The 17019-nt window shown below is 53.9% G+C and overlaps 1 protein-coding gene across 1 annotated transcript in view; it reads left to right on the forward strand.

Moving 5' to 3' along the window:
• TTLL8 (tubulin tyrosine ligase like 8) overlaps positions 1-17019 on the forward strand; it is a 36898-nt gene that overhangs the window by 18167 nt on the left and 1712 nt on the right. The window contains exons 10-13 of the mRNA XM_066252588.1: positions 1321-1561; positions 3144-3579; positions 4076-4352; positions 12595-12736. Coding sequence (XP_066108685.1) covers positions 1321-1561; positions 3144-3579; positions 4076-4352; positions 12595-12736 — 1096 coding nt within the window. The remainder of the gene's footprint in view (positions 1-1320; positions 1562-3143; positions 3580-4075; positions 4353-12594; positions 12737-17019) is intronic.

Here is a 17019-nt window from a genome sequence, read left to right on the forward strand (position 1 = left end):
GATGTTTTTCTCTCTCTCTCTCCCCTCCCCTTCCTCTCTCTACCTCTCTCTCAAATCAATGGAAAAAATATTTTTAAATTCACAAGTGGTTAATTTTTAGGTTATTTAAAAATATATTAATTCGATGTTACTACTTTCAATCCTAAACATCATCTGTCCTGAAATGTTCCCTCTCCTGGGCTGCTCTCCTCCAAGTGCTGCCCACCCAGCTGGGTCAGTGCTACTCCTGGGTCTGTCTTGAGCCCACTCCTCTGGACGGCAGTGCTGTCTGTTGGTGGCTCCCTCCTCCCATCCATTAGGCCAGACTTTCTCCCACTGCAGACACATGCATCCCACTGACCCACCTGTTCAACACTCAATGCATTGCTTTCTACCTGGTCTCTGGCTGTGCCCCCCTCATGCCCCTCCCTACTCTTGGCTCAGGAAAACTTCTGTGGTTTGTTGCTTTGTATTAGCCTTTTATTTCAGGACTGCAAGGTCTCACCTTCATGTAACTGGAGAACCTGGTCTTGTATTGTTGTGAGGAAAGCTCACCTTCTGTCTTGTGCTGTCATGTCTTCGGGTGTCTGCAGAGGGTGCTCTCCTCCACCCTCATATCTGTCATGTTGGGCCAGATTGTGCCAAGTAACCAGCAGTCCCCAAACCTCAATGGGCCTTCAACTAGGCCATGAACATCTCTTACCAAGTTCATCTTTTCTTATGCTTGCTGCCCATGCAGGTTGGCATGGGAAGATGGTGTGTGGGCACGGCTCTGCCCATCAAAGTCCCCCCACTATCTTGTGATGTGTTCCCCCATAGTCCCTTCAGGCTTCAGGGAAAGAGAGAGTTGCAGGGTCTCTAGGTGACATTAAATGCTGCAGCCCAGAGAGGTGAACATCGCTTCTGCTCAGACGCCATGGGTCACTACTAGTCATGTGGCCTAACTTTGGGGGCAAGCTTGAGAAATTGTAAACCCTCCTGCAGACTGAAAGACCAGTTGTGGGTGAACACTAGTGTACCCTAGTCCCGCCATCCCCTGGCCCACCCCCATTCATCCAGTCACCCTTGGGCATGAGGCCTCACTCGACCCTCACAGTTGGCAGAACACCCCATTGTACCTGCCTGCTTGTTTCCCAAGACAGGCCATGCTTCCTTCAGTCATACCCACTGCTCACAGGCTGCTTTCTGAAAGTGTCTCTGTCCCCATCTCTGTCCCTCCCCATCTTCATGTCCTCTCTGGGGCTGCACTGGCTATGCCTGGGCCAGAAGTCAAAGCCTTCCATGCCCTCCCCACCCCATGCTGCCGAGGTGGCCTCAGGGCTGAGTAGTGGCTTCTTACAGACATCATGTGCATGAACCACGTGGAGGAGATCCTGGAGCTGGTGGCTGCAGACCATCTCTCTGCCAAGGACAAGTGGGTGGTGCAGAAGTACATCGAGACCCCACTGCTCATCTATGACACCAAGTTTGATATCAGGCAGTGGTTTCTGGTCACCGACTGGAACCCCCTGACCATCTGGTTCTACAAGGAGAGCTACCTGCGGTTTTCCACACAGCGTTTCTCTCTGGACGACCTGGATGGGTCAGTGGGCATCATCTTGGCACTATGGGGCGTGGGCAGGGTGCCCAGGCAATGTCTGCTGTTGCCTATCACCATGTGAGGCATAGAGGTGTGACCAAGGTCCAGGGACATTAAATGAATTCCCTCCCCAAGGGATGGACCCAGGCCCGCTGCCCCTCAAAGCCAGTCCTCTGCACTCTCATAAAGTGTGAAACTTCAGAAACTCCCGGAAGCACCTCTCTTCTTGTCCCTAAGCCCTGAGTCTAGTCTTCATATGGGGCCCCTGCCCTCACCCCAGGCTGAAAGGGGTGTCCCTGAAATCATTTCTGAACAGGTGTGGCCCAGCTGGATGGGCAGTGTGAGCACTGGGGGCCACCACCCCAACACAATGGGTTTGGTGTCTAAGACTCTTCTATGTGCCTATATCTTGTTGCTTTTCTCCTTTGGTGTCCTACATAAGTAGTCGCAAGCGTGGGTGTCAGCACCTAGAACCTGATACAAATTCCCAGATACACGTAAATGAAAATGACCTCGAGAGGATTCATAGTGTTTTATAATCTATCAGTAGCTGTTATTCTGTTTCCTGTTTAGAATGTGGCCCAAGTCTAAATAAATTAACTCAGGGGTCCCCAAACTTTTTACATAGGGGGCCAGTTCACTGTCCCTCAGATCGTTGGAGGGTCAGACTATAAAAAAAACTATGAACAAATCCCTATGCACACTGCACATATCTTATTTTAAAGTAAAAAAACAAAACGGGAACAAATACAATATTTAAAATAAAGAATAAGTAAATTTAAATCAACAAACTGACCAGTATTTCAATGGGAACTATAGGCCTGCTTTTGGCTAATGAGATGGTCAATGTCCGGTTCCGTATTTGTCACTGCTAGCCGTAACAAGTGATATGACGCGCTTCCAGAGCCGTGACGCGTGAGTCTGGCGTCACCGGAGGTAGTACTGTACATGAATGACGCAGCGCTTTGCAGTGCCGTCACATACAGTACTCCAGGAGCACAGGATGCATCACTCACTGACCACCAATGAAAGAGGTGCCCCAACAGAGCGACGCCCCAGAAGGGCAGAACATCGCACCCTGGTGGGCATGCCGGGTGGATCCCGGTCGGGCGCATGCGGGAGTCTGTCTGACTGCCTCACCGTTTCCAGCTTCGGGAAAAAAAAAAAAAAGAAAGAGGTGCCCCTTCCGGAAGTGCGGCAGGGCCGGATAAATGGCCTCAGGTGGCCGCATGCGGCCCGCAGGCCGTAGTTTGAGGACCCCTGAGTTAACTGAAGAGTTTAGTTAGTGAGTCTTTATCATCAGACCAGCTCTTCAAGGACTCATCTCTATTTTGCTATGTACAGTGGGGAAACCAAGGCTCAAGGAGGTTGTTACTTGCTGGAGGCCCCTGGTTGGTGGCCTGGACTGGTGGGCAGTCCATGTGGCCTACCACGCAGGATGGGGAGCTGTCAGAACCCCTCCTGCATTGGCCTTGTGCCTGTGGCAGGGCCTGGGGTGGAGTTGGGTTGTGGGCTTGGGTCTGGGTCTGGGTCGGGAAATGGCCCTGGGGTGGCTGCTCTGACCATGCATGGCCTTGCCTCACAGGGCCATCCACCTTTGTAACAACTCCATTCAGAAGCACCTTGAGAATGACAAAGGCCGCAGCTCCCTGCTGCCGCACCACAACATGTGGACCAGTACCCGGTTCCAGGAGTACCTGCAGAAGCGTGGCTGCGGGTCCCTGTGGGGCAGCGTAATATACCCTTCCATGAAGCGGATGATCACCAACACCTTGAAGATGGCCCAGGACCACGTGGAGCAGCGCAAGAACAGCTTTGAGCTCTACGGCGCCGACTTCATCCTGGGGTGTGATTTCAAGCCGTGGCTGATAGAGATCAACTCCAGCCCCACCATGCATGCGTCCACGCCGGTCACAGCCCGGCTGTGTGCGCAGGTACAGGAGGACACACTCAAGGTGGTCGTGGACCGTAAGGTCGACCGCAACTGCGACATCGGCAACTTTGAGCTGCTGTGGAGACAGGTGAGGGGCAGGCGGGTGGGAGCACTGCGCATGCCTCTGCTGCCCGGCGCAGCCAGGGGACCAACATCCTGACATCGGGTGGGGCACTCTGAGAGCTTGCTACCTGCTTGCCACCGCACACAAGCTGAACACGGGGGTGGCTGGACTGGTGGATGTCCATGGCCTCCAGGCCCTTCCAGGTTGTTTCTTTCTGGACCTGCATGTCCTTCCTTGTCTCCTCAGGGAACACTGTGCTCTCCTTCAAGGGTCTTCCTGTAGGTTGGGCAGCCAGGCTGGGTGGTGGCTTTGTCACTGGTCTCTGGCTCTGTGGGTGGGACCCTGCACCCAGGCCTCCCTGGTGGGGGGTACCCAATGGGCAGCCCAGCCATCAAAAAGTGTGGCCAGTGCTTCTCTTTGAGGACATATACTTGACCAGAAGACCAGGAAAGTGAGGCACTGGTCTGTGGCGAGGGGCAGCCCAGCACCCTTAACCTCTCCCACCTGCCCCAACCCCCAGCCTGCTGTGGACCTGCCACCAGTCCATGGGTCTGACCTCTGCGTAGAAGGCGTCAGTGTGAGGAAAGCCAAGAAGCAAATACCACCCATTTCCAACTTAAGTTTCTCATCTACACTCATGGACATTCAGCAACTAAAAGCGAGAGGCCCTTTTGCCACGCCACATTGGGCACCCGGACCCTTGTGGACACCTCTGCAGCAAGACCGGAAGCTGAAAGACCGAAAAATACGCGCTTGCTCCATGCTTGCACCCCTACAGAGGCCAGCCGCTGGGAGCTGTAAGGTCAAGGCTGCTCACAGAGTGTCTGGCAGAAAGATACCGTTCTCCGTTTATGATTTTCAGCACATAGACAATAAGATCCCGAAAACCTGTCTTCCTGAAGCCGAGTCAGACAAACGCTCAGATACAAATGTGGTTACTGTGCACCCACTGCCATCAGTGCTTCCGAGCGTGAAGACAGTGGAAGGCGGTCTGTTTCAGTTGCCCAGGCCATCAGGTAACCGCAGGTGCTTGTGCCTGTCCTCACCAGCCTGCTCGGGCTGCCTGCTCTGCAGCTCTGGGGCCAGGTGGGGCCTCTGCTTGGGGCAGGGAGCCTGTCTTGATGCGGGTGCTGGCTTGAGCTCCTAGCAGGGGTTGGGGTACCCTGGCTGTATCCTGGCCAAGTTGTCGGGAGGGTAGGGGTTCTGTGCATTACTTTCAGTGGCCGGCCAAGCAGTAGGATCTGTTCCACAGGACAGGACCGGTGCGTGATGGCCTTTGTCTCACTGTCTCATGGGGTATAGTGCGAGTCAGGTGGGGAGGTGGGGGGTATTGAGGTCAAGATTTGAACCATCCCTGGGCTCTCGCATTTAGTTTTCTGCAGGAGCAGACCATGGGTGGCCTGGGACCTGTCCCAGGCCTGGGCTTGGAGCATGGGTAGGCAGAGCAGTCCGATACTCTGGTGCTGGCACACAGCAGTTGCCCAGAGAGTGCATGTGACAGGCACACCAGGCCAGGCCCTGGATGCTCTGCCCACTGCGCTCACCTCCGTGAACACACTGATACCCACACCTGCTATGCAGGGTCTGGTGGCTCTCGCTTTCTCTCTCTCTGACATCTTTCTCTTTGCTGGTTGTCTGTCTCACTCAAGATTGTAAGCTCCTGAGGGCAAGGTTCTTTCTGCGCCCAGCACCTGGGACTGTGCCTGCACACAGCAGGTCTCAGTGAGTATTGTAAGATAAACTCATGTGTGACGCTCCACCCAGGGCTGCCACGTGTCCTTGGAGGACAACTAAGTGTTGCCTGCCCTCCTCACCCCACGTCCACTCTGTCAGCAAGGCCTGGCAGTCCTGCCACTTAGCAACTTGCCTCTGGAAACCTGGTGGTTTCCAGATTTTTTGCTATTTTGAAAGTGTCTCCCTTTCCACATACATGATGCAGCTTTGTTCAGACATCTTCCTGGGAGCAAAATGCCGGTCAGCCAGGTGCACACAGCATCGACATAACTGGATGCCTCAGCTGCAGACGTGGCAGTTCTCATGACAGAAAGTGCTCCTCTCCCAGAGCTGGCAGCAGGGACACAAGGAGCCACAGGGCCACTCTCTCTCAAAGGCTGCAGGGAGGAGTCCTGCTTGTCTTCTGCGGCTTCTGGTAACCACTAGCGATCCGTGGTGTCCCTTGGCTGCTGGAGACATTGCTCTACACTCTGTGTTCATGTGTGGTTATCTCTGAGTCTAGGTCGCCCTCTTGTAAGGTCCCCATTGTTGGGTCAGGGCCACCCTCCTGCAGGTCCCCACATCTTAACTTCACTAAGTGTGTAAACACCCCATTTCTAAACAAGGCCATGTTCACAGATTTCAAGTGGCTGTGGATTTTGTGGTGGATAGGGCATACTGGGTGCTCTGAGGGATACCATGTGGACCACAGTGGCATGAGTGAGTGGCCTATGGCTCACTATCATAGACACTGGGCATCCACAGCCACCCGACGTTTGCCTCGGGAGAGCGTGGCAAGGTGCTTATTGGCGTTTTTCTACTTCCCTGTAAAATGGCCAGTTTCCCCATGTGTGATGACCATTTAGGTTTTCTGTCCTGAGAGGGACAAGTCTCTTTTCCAAGTGTCCTGGCTTCACAATCTGTCTCTTGGTGTGTTGGAGGGACGCCCATTCTGGAGCCACCGCCTCTCTCAGTGACCCGTGCTGCAGGCACCTCGACCACGTGTGGTTTGTCTGTGCACAACTTTGTGGTACCTTTGGATGTAAAGCCACCTTCACGATAATAAAATCAGATCGGGAAGCCTCTTCCTCTGTGGTTGGTGGCCTTTATGGCTGTGACCCCACCTGAGATCATGAAGATAACCTCCAGGGGCATCTCCTCGAAGCATCATTGTTGCGCATCTGTTTGGGTCTTGAAACGGATTGTAAGCTCCTGAAGGCAGGGTAACTTTGGTAACTCCCTGCTTGAAGAATCAATTTGGCCAAGTGCTGTGAGATGTGGGTGCCCAAGACCTCCTAATGGGAAGGCCCTCCCCACTCCTCTGGAGGTGACCACTGTCATGTGTGGTATCTCTGGGCTTCCTGGTCGGCTCTGTTGCTCTGTCATCTGCTTGGGACCAATGCTGCTTGTCTCCATCACTGTCACTCTGTAAGATGTCCTTGCACTGGTCCAGCAAGTCCCACAACCTTGTTTCTCTTTTTTGGAAATGACTTGGTCCTTCTTGACCCCCACCCCCAGCCCTTCACAATACTTCCATTCAAGTAGTATAATTGGGACAAGAGAGTCTCTAAAAATAAATAAAAATAGAAAGGTGTAGTTGGATAGGAAGTTAAATTCATGTATTGGTTTGGGGAGAACCGACTTCTTTACACTATGGAGTCACAATCTATGAACATGATCTGTCCGTCCATTTGTCTTGTTGTTTATTCAACTCCTAGAATTTTTTTTGTATTAGTCTTGTATGTTTTAACATAGATTTAGTTCATGTATGTTTTCTTTTTTATTCTATTTTAAATAGTATCAAAAATTTAATTCATTTCTACAAGATGTGGCCAGGAATAATGTGAAATTGTTTTTTAATGCAGCCGTCCAGTGAACATTTCTATCAATTCTGTTAATATGTTTCAAATTCTTTCAAGATTTTCATGGATGCAGTTGTGTCATCTGAGGATTCTTCTTCCTTGAAATTATTAGACCTTTCTCTTCTTTCGCTGGTTAGGACCTTATTTCATGCTTTTGTCATCTTGTTGGGTCTCAGGTGCATGTACTCTGAATTCATCATAATCCTTGGTTCACGACAGTCTCGTTGTTTGTCCTTGAGTGGCTCACCTTTATTCAGAGAGTTTTATTTTATTTTTATTATTATTATTTTTTGTATTTTCTGAAGTTGGAAACGAAGAGGCAGTCAGACAGACTCCCCCATGCACCCGACTGGGATCCACCCGGCATGCCCACCAGGGGCGATGCTCTGCCCATCTGGGGCGCCGCTCTGTTGCAACCAGAGCCATTCTAGTGCCTGAGGCAGAGGCCATAGAGCCATCCTCAGCACCGGGGCCAACTTTGCTCCAATGGAGCCTTGGCTGCAGGAGGGGAAGAGAGAGACAGAGAGGAAGGAGAGGGGGAGGGGTGGAGAAGCAGATGGGTGCTTCTCCTGTGTGCCCTGACCGGGGATTGAACCCGGGACTCCTGCACGCCAGGCCGACGCTCTACCACTGAGCCATCCGGCCAGGGTATTCAGAGAGTTTTAATCATGCAGTTAGAACCACACACGGTGACCCGCATCCCTCCCTGACCCCTATCTCCCTGTAACACTCCCTGAAGTAACCATTATCCTTAATCCCATGTTTGTCAGCCCCTTGCTTTTATTAATTCATTTTTTTTAGTGAGAGAGAGAGGGATTTGGGCAGGGAGTTGCCAAAGTTACCAAAGTCTAAATTTAAGGAAGTCATACTTCTACCTGTTGCACCCAGATGACATGATGACCTAAAGGCTTGTAAACTTGATGTCCCTGACTCCGAGTCTTGCCAGTGTCGTTGTGCAGTTTAAATGGAGGTCTTTAAACCCCAATAGACATTTTCATGACCAGAGCTTATGCCATGGGTGATTTTTAGGTTTACGCACACACGTCTGTGCCGTTCACCCCTGCACGTGTCTCAGACCATCAACGAGGGATCACTTGAGTCCTGCTGGGGACATGCTCTTGAGAGTCTCCCTTGGTGAGGGGGCAGCTGGTGGCACACTCGGATTAGTTTCCGGTCTACAAATGTCTTTTCCACACTTATTTCTGGAAGGGACAGATTCTCTGAGGGGAGTCCAGGGCAAGGTCATTGCTCTCAGCACCTGAGTCACCTGCTCCTGTCGGGCTTCCCTGCTGCTCTCTATGCAGGAGCTGTCTGTCTTGTTTGCCCGCAGGTCTGGGGTGCGGTCCACTTTCATTTACTCTAACTGGGGTCCTGTGAGTTCTCCAATCTGCGCACTAGGTCATTAATCAGTTATGAGAAATCATCAGCCATTCTGCGCCTCACCTGCTCCTTCCCTCTGGGACAGACTGGATGTGCCCTTGTCTCTCCCGTATCCCTGACTGTTGCTTCCTGCGTGGCCCCCAGTCCCTCTGTCTGCACAGGGGCCCAGAGCACTACCCATCCCATCTTGGAGGCTTTAATTTTAGTTAGACCAGTGTCATGTCTTTAGAGGGTCCATTGAATGAAGCTTTTGGTCACCTTTGTGTTCCTCTCCCTTGCCTGTACTTTCTCAGCAGCGCTGAGGTTTTACAGTTCGTGCGTGGTCAGTGTCTAATTACGTTGTACAGTAACACTTGATGTCCTGTCATGCTTGTGCTATGGCTCTGCTGGCACACACACTCGCTTTCGTGTGAACAGCTTGTCTTCCGTACACAGTCAACTGGGGATTCTTTATTTTATTTTTATTTTTTAAATTTAATTTATTGTGTTTACATAGATTCTAGTGTCACCCTGAATGCATCCTGCCCTCCCCTATAGTCCCCTCAACATCCCCCTTGCCCCCTTCCCAACATCTCCTTCCCCCCTTCCCTTCAGGTCTATCTCATCCTATCATCCCCTTTCCCTCTGTCCTCTTATCCTCTAGGGATTCTTTGTGTTCCTTCCAAAGTGCAGGTCTTTGTCCCTCCAGGCCCAAGGAAGGCGCTCGGCGTCACTGAAATCCACACCAGACACTGTGTCCCAGCACTGGGACAGGAATCTGTCCTGCACACGTGGGCTAATCAGCTCGGACTTCTCTGGGGTTCACGGTGTTGCTCAGCATGGGGGCAGTCCTCTGACCCCTGGGCAGGGCGGTGTAGCTTTCCAGGTTGCTGCTTCATGGAGGGTGGGAGTCTCTCCCCGTCTTGGGCTGACTCTGCCTGCACCTAACCCCAGGCAGGGAATCCTGAGCTCCAGCCCCCAGGTGGGCAAAGCCTGGGAAGAAGTTGGGGGGGGAGGTTCCTCGGGGCTTGTGTTCCTGTGTGTTCCTGCAGTGGAGACCGGGCCATTCCTTATTCCTTGCTCTTTGCCAGCATGGTGTTGCTTTAAGAAGATGTTTTTCATACGTTATGCCTGGGTTTGGCAGTTTTCTCCAGAAGGTTTGTTTGGATCCCAGAGCACCAGTTCCTGCACACACCACACCATACCCACCTGGTACCGCCCCTTTTACCCCAAGATCCAACACAGTCCCTAACGGGACCAGGGCTCGAGCTCCAGCCTTTGCTGCCTCCATCGCACACCCTGCGGGCACCATGTGTGTGCAGCTAAGCAGGAGCCTTGACTCGAGCACATTTGCTGCTCTGAACACTGGGGCCAGAGCCGATCTCCTGGGTGTGGAGCTGGCCCAGCCTCAGCCCTTCCAGCCCATGGGGGCCCTGTTTAGTGCACTGAGGGACAAAGAACTGCCCCGCTGAGCTGCCACCCTGGGCCTCTGTGCCTGCTACCCCCAGACTCAACCTCCCACCTAGCATCTAACCCTGGCCCCAAGCCCCTGCCTCCCACACCTTCCTGTGCGCAGGCCCTGGGGTGCCCACAGGGAGGCCATTGCCAGGATCTGGCTCAGCGTCTTCTCCAGGCTCCAGGAAGTTGCAGGCTGCTTTGCATAAGCACCCCGTGCCCCACAGCCTCCCTCTCCACCCAGACCCACCTGAACCCCAGGGAACATGACTCAGCCAGGCCCCTGGCAGAGGGTAGCACTGGCAAGAGTGGAATCCAGACCCTGCCTGAGGCACTGCTGGGATCTTGCTGCTGGGGCGTACCTGGGCCCTGAGGCCGGATGTCTGGGGAGCCCCCGTTTCCTCCACCTCCTCTTCCCCCATGGGGGCCTGAGCAGCCTGAGGAGGGGGCTGGGCACAGGCCCACCCCATTCTCTAAGGAGGGTTGGCCAGAGACCTGGGAGGTGTCCTGGAGCAAAGGCAGCGGGCAGGGTCAGAGGATGAGCAAGAGGCCTGTGGAAGGCTGCCCAAGGCCTCGGCTTCTAAGGGCCCAGATCCCATCTGCCTGCAGGCCAAACCTGCCCCGGGTATATGAGGAACAGTGTGGAAGTCCTTGTGAAGCAGCAGCTCCCATCTATCCACTAGGCATGAGGCTGGGGCAGGGTGGCTCGCCTTTCAAAGCCTCTGCTGGGCTTCCCATTGCATTGCCAATGGCCACAGCACCCTTACCCAACAAGGGCCAACACACAGCCGATTCTACGCAGCACACCTTCTGCAAGTGCCTCCCAGGTGGCCAATGGGCAAAACAGCCTTGTGCTGGTGCCAGTGGGGATAGGCCTCAGCTCCAGGGGTCTGAGCTCAGGCACAGCACCACGTATAGGAGCTGGGTTTTCCTGGGTGTGTCCTGCCTTAGGAGGGCCAGGGTGGGGTCAGGGCCCCTCTGAAGGGGGCCAGAGGAAGAGCTGGAGAAAGTGGCATCAGTGGGAGAGCCCAGGGGATGGTCTGCAGGCCTCCTCTGCTCTGGCCTCCTAAACACAGGTCGAGGCACAGTCCAGGGACACTGGGTGGACACTGCTGGGCCCTACTCCTGAGGGTGGACACCCAGGTTGGCTTTGGGGCAGGTTTACAGTGGTAATGAGGCTGTGGTATCCAGGGAGTTTGAACTTGCTCATTGTTTCCTACAGGGAGCCCCCTGTCTGCCTCCCCACAGGTAGAGGAGCAGCAGGACCAGGGCTGCTGCTGTGCACCCAGCTGCTCCAACTGTTTGGGACCATCCACAGCATCAGGGGTGGGAGAGCAGGCAGAGGACAGGAGGACAGATGAGCAGGGTATGAGAGACCTCCCTGATCTTACTTACTGCCTTTACCCCAGAGACACAAGGCTCCAGTACCTTACCCCTTGCATTGAGTGGAGGTTGGGGTTTTCTAGCGCTGGGGAAACCAGGGTGAGGTCTGTGTGGGAGTAGGTGAGCTTGGGAGTCAGGTGAGACTATACTTCAGCCGGTCCTGGCCTTACAGGGGATGAGGGTGACCCTGTGAGTGTGGGGGACAGGTGTCCTCTCTGGGGTCAGTGGGCCTGGCCTGGGATGGTGGGAGTGGTGTTAAGGACTGAAGAACCAGAGTCTGGGGCTGGGGCTTGGCCTTGGTAGTGTGATCTGGGCAGGTGGGTGTGGTGTGGGGGAGGAGGACACAGCCTGGCAGGTGTGCAATGTCTCAGGCCTCTGTCTCTCCCCAAGGGCTGCGGAGGGACCTGCCTGCACCATGTCTAGTGTGCTGCAGCCAGCTGCTGCCTGTCCAACCGTGCAAACGCTGCTGCTCCTTCTGTGCCACTGTCCTGCAGGGCACTTCATTCCTGCCTCTCGGCCGGCGGGGTGGCCCGTGGACTTCATGATGACAGGGACCCAGATGTGGATGGATGTGCCCAGGCCCGTGGCCTCCAGAGTGTGACTCATTTTTTTGGAAACTTAAACACAGATGAGGACCCTTGTATACAGAGCTATTTTAGCGAAACAGTACAATCTGAACCATGGTATTTCTTATGGAGTCCCACCCAGTCCTGGTGCCTGCATCCCACAACCCACCCCCTCACCCTGCGTCAAACCCATACCCACACCTCTTCCTACCTCCCACACCTCTCACCGCTACAAGACCCAGCCAGATGAGCGTGAGTCCTTCCCAAGAGCCCACCTTGCTGGAAGCCCCCAGCGCGCAGCCGGAGATCTCAGAGAGGCAGCTGCTTATTCCCTCATTTATTTGATGAAAGGTTTGCTGCCTGGTGCAGGCTCTTTGTAGCCCCCCACCCCCGTCACCTTCCAACCTGGTGCTGAGCGAGGGCTGACCCCTCAGATGCCATCACAACTGGACTTCTGGGTCCTCTGGCATCAGTGGGCAGTGCAGACTATTGAGACCCAGAGCAGGGGAGCTCCTGAGGACTCTTTGGGCTCAGACCCAGGTGTTCCATCCCCCTAAGCCCACACAGGATGGGGGGCTGCGAGGAGAGCTCAGGGACCGTTCTTTGTGGACATTAGGAAGGTCTGGAGCCACCAGCCCTTAAAAACAAGACAGGAGTCCTGGAGGTGAGGGGCCTAGTCCCACCATGTTTCTCCCCCACAGGCCTGTCCCTTCATGAAGTCATGTGGATGGATCTGCTGTCCACCTCTAGCCACACTTGGCACTGGGAAGCCATGTTCCAGGAGCAGCAGTGTCACCTGGCGGGGTGGGCCCATCCTAGGGCAGCCATGGTGGGGGCCTTCGGGTATGAGTGGGCTCACTGGGTGTCTCAGATCATGTGGGCCGCCTTTCTCTGAGGAGACTGTGCCCATACAGTCACCTGGTATACTGTCACCTCCACCCCCGCACTGTGGCCACAGGTGAACACTGCATGGGGTGGAGGCTCCATCCCCATTTGCTTTGCCTCACGGGGGTGACCGCAGACCAGGCGGGGGCTGGGTTGGGGCACGGGCTCTGGAGGGAGGTTGGGTGGGTCTCTGGCACCTTGGCCAGTGGCAGAGGGGTGAGGACCATGCCCTGGGTGAAGTCTGCTGAAAGGACCCATCTTCTGCAATAACACCCCTCAGTGTGCCTCAGGTCAATCCTGCTGGGGCCTGGTCCATGTCATGAGCCCTCATGTGAGGAGGGACACCCCAGGGACCTGCCTTGCCAGGTGCCCGGCTAGGGAATGGTGCCCCTCTCAGTCAGCTCTCCTTCCCCGTGGGGTGTCCTACTGGGGTTGCAGGCAGATCCCTAGCCCGCCAGCATACCTGGGGGCTCCCCAACACTACACCCCTTCCCATGCCCCCAGTCACAGGGCAGTGCCTGCCTGGTGCCAGAGGAGCTCACACCTGCTGGGGAGGGAGAAGGCCGTGGGGCCCAGAGCCGCAATGGGCTCTCTCCTTCCCACAGCCCTGCTCTGGCCAGCCAGGCAGAAGTGGACTATGCCATGAGCCCCTGCCTGGAACTTTTTACATGCACAGGAAGAGTCGGAAGCAAAAAAGAGCCCGGGGTGTTTCTGGGGCTGAAGCCAGACCCCAGCATTACAGGCCATGGAGCACTGCCCTCTGGACTGAGGGACAGTCACTAGAGGGCCCAGCAAAGGGGTGCAGCCTGTCGAATCCAGAGAGGTGACAGGGGCACTTGGACCTTGGGGTAGACCCAGGTCCCACTCCAGGAGAGAGCTAACCCATGGGAGTAGGAGCTAGCAAAAGCGGTTGTGGGGTGCACATGCACCCCATCAGGATGGATGTCTGAGAGACGGGGGTACACTCAGGAGCTGAATGGTGGGGGGATGGCTTGCTGGTCTCACAGCCTGCAGGTTGCCCTGCCCCTGCTGCTAGCCTCAGGGAGAACCCAGTTACCTGGGATGCCAGTGACTCAAGTATAGGAGTCTGACAGCCTAGAAACCCCACGGGCGTCTGGCCAGAGTCTGCAGACCTTCACTGCAAGCAAGGATAGGCGGAAAGCAATGGGTCTGTGGTTTCAGCCTGCCCATTTGGGCTCTATTCCACCGGGAGTCAGTTAGCGGGAGTGTCCATTCCAGTTTCCTTTTGGGGCTAGACCTGCAGCAGGAGTGGCAGGAGCAGCTGCCACAGGGCACCCTGCAAGCTCACCCCATCCCCTCGCGTGCGCGCGCGCGCGCACACACACACACACACACACACACACAATCTTTTCCACATGAGCCATGCTCGCTGGGCAAGCTATCACACTCCTGTCCCTGACTTGGAGCATCTACCAGAGCCTGGCCATCTCCCAGATCATGGAATGTGGCCTCTCCTGTTCTCAGGTGAGCCTGTTCCCTCCAAGGTTCTCATCCTGAGGGGGCTCCAGTTCCTCCACAGGTAAGCACTGGCCTGGCACCCTGAGCACACAAGTAAGAGTGACAGGTGGGGGTGCAGGGCCCCAAGGGTACTGAGTGATAGGAGGCTGAGGGGGACATAGGGATCCCTGTGAGGTGCTCTCCTGGCGCTGCAGCATTGGTCCAGGAGATGTTTGCTGAAAACCCTGAGGGGCAGGGTGAGCTGACACAACTGTGACCCTGCCTGTCTGAAGAGATGAATTAGGGGCAGCCTGGAGCCCAGCCTCCCAGAGCCACATTGCATCATTCAGGGCACTAGCTCTGGCGGTGTTGGGCTTGTGTGGACACTGACAAGGAACTGCTTCGGGGAAGAGGCCCATGCCGGGAGGGAAGGGGCCGTCGGGTGAGGACACAGCTCAGAAACGGTGGTTTCAAGAACATACTGTCTTGATCGTGATCCAACCCAACTGGTTGTTGGTTTTTCATAAAGCATACCCCACTCTGTGCTCCTATCCTTCCATCGTCCCTGGAGATGTTGGTAGCAGTGTGGTCTGGATACCTGAATCCTCAGATACCAAAAGAGCACAAGATATATACTAAAGTGAGGTGCTCACTCTCAGCGCCCCAGGAATGTGGCTTGTCAGCACCTGTGCAGCAGGGGAACCCATACAGACAAGCAGAGGAAGCAAGGAAAGCGAGAGCAGGGCTACCCTACTGCTGTGGTCAAAGGGAGGGTCGGCCGCACTGCCAGCACCAGGACTCACCTCATGAGATGTTCAGACAGAGAAGCTTGGAGTGACGTCAAAGCTGAGCAGAATAAGGATGAGAGAGGCCAGAAAAACAGAGGTTCAGACAGACGCGAATGAGAGGAACAAGCTAAGAAACTGGAAAAGCCAACCACCCTGTTTTCAAACACTGCACAAGAACAGAAGAGGGCGCACTGTGCAGTAGAAAAGTTGCCAGAACTAAGCCACCTGCCCAGAGCTCAGGGAGAGGACATTCATACAAGTACAAGCAGTGGCATAGAGTTCCAGACCAGTAATGACAATGAGAGAATAAGGCATAGAATCACATCCCGACAGACAGTGGACATGCACCAGCAAAGCATGCTAAACAAACCCAGGACTTGTAGCACTTCACTTCAAAATGGGTTAGAACAGTCAAGAAAATGATGCAAGACATTAAAGAATAATAATATGAACAAAAGTAGATTCAGAAATGAGGCAACAACACTCAGAATTAAAGGAAAAAACCATTTTAGGAAGACCACAGAACACAAGAGTGAGGAGACCCATTATTGAATGCTTTTAAGACAAAAGGAAGATGAAAAGAAGGAAATTATTGAAATTTTTTGAAAAAGAGATTAAAATGACATGTGAGAAAAGCTAACGGCTGCATTAGGCAAAAATGTCGTCCCAAAACAGATATTCATGAAGAAACCAAAGCCGTAGAACAAATACTAAGAACCACTGTTCAAGATTATTAAAAAATTTTTAATTTAAACTAGACACTTGAGAGGGCAAGCAACACGTTCGAGAAGATCAACCCTGAATACCCAACCCCAAAACACATTCTGGTAAAATCACTGGATTTTTTTTTTTTTGTATTTTTCTGAAGTTGGAAATGGGGAGGCAGTCTGACAGACTCCCACATGCACCTGACCGGGATCCACCCGGCACGCCCACCAGGGGGCGTCGCTCTGTTGCAACCAGAGCCATTCTAGCGCCTGAGGCAGAGGCCATAGAGCCATCCTCAGCACCTGGGCCAACTTTGCTCCAACGGAGCCTTGGCTGCGGGAGGGGAAGAGAGAGACAGAGAGGAAGGAGAGGGGGAGGGGTGGAGAAGCAGATGGGTGCTTCTCCTGTGTGCCCTGGCTGGGAATCAAACCCGGGACTCCTGCATGCCAGGCCGACGCTCTACCACTGAGCCAACCGGCCAGGGCCTAAAATCACTGGATTTTAAAGAGAGAAAGAAAGGTCTTTTGGCATCTAGACAAAAAGTATACAGTTTATAATGGAAAGAAAAGTGTATTATGTCAGACTTTACAATAGTGACATTTTTTGTGTGTGAAAAAATGGGACAGCAAAGCTCTAACGCACAGTATAGTGAATATAAACAATGATATTGTATTATAATCATGAAATTTGCTGAGAGACCAGGTCTTAATTGTTGCAACCACAGATTTCCAGCCCCATCTTTTCAGCATGACTGGCTGTAGTTCATGCCTGTCAGTGTGTTATGGGAGGACTCTGTGGTCAGCTGTCTCCGCTGGGTCTCCCTTTTGTCGACCCTCTTGTCCTCTGCCTGCTCAATGCCCTTGAAGGACGATTCTTGGAGTTCCCTGAGGCCTAGGAGGAAGGAGCCTCCCCCAGACTGGGTTTATCTTTGTTCCTAAGTGGTTCCCAGTATAATGTGTGACTGTCAGGACCGTTCCTAATGAAACCACAGATTAAGGTTTCTTGGATCACCACAGATAGAGGTGCAACCAGTGATGAGAACCAGCACTAGACCCAGAGAGCTCATGGCTCTCCAAGACCTCCAGTCATCCATGCCATCCCACTGTCCCCAGGGTTTCTGCTGGTTCCCCACAGGGCAGATTTATGACTCCCCTACAGCCCTTGGATTTGGCCTAAAGAGGCAATGCTGAAGAGGAGGGGTTTGTGGAGGCTGTGGGAGGGTGGGGACCATAGCAATGAAGGGCTCTGGGCAGAAGGGGGGCATGGACTCACCTTACAAAATAGACT

This window comes from Saccopteryx bilineata, chromosome 1 (assembly GCF_036850765.1).
Source record: "Saccopteryx bilineata isolate mSacBil1 chromosome 1, mSacBil1_pri_phased_curated, whole genome shotgun sequence".
Lineage (NCBI taxonomy): Eukaryota > Metazoa > Chordata > Mammalia > Chiroptera > Emballonuridae > Saccopteryx > Saccopteryx bilineata.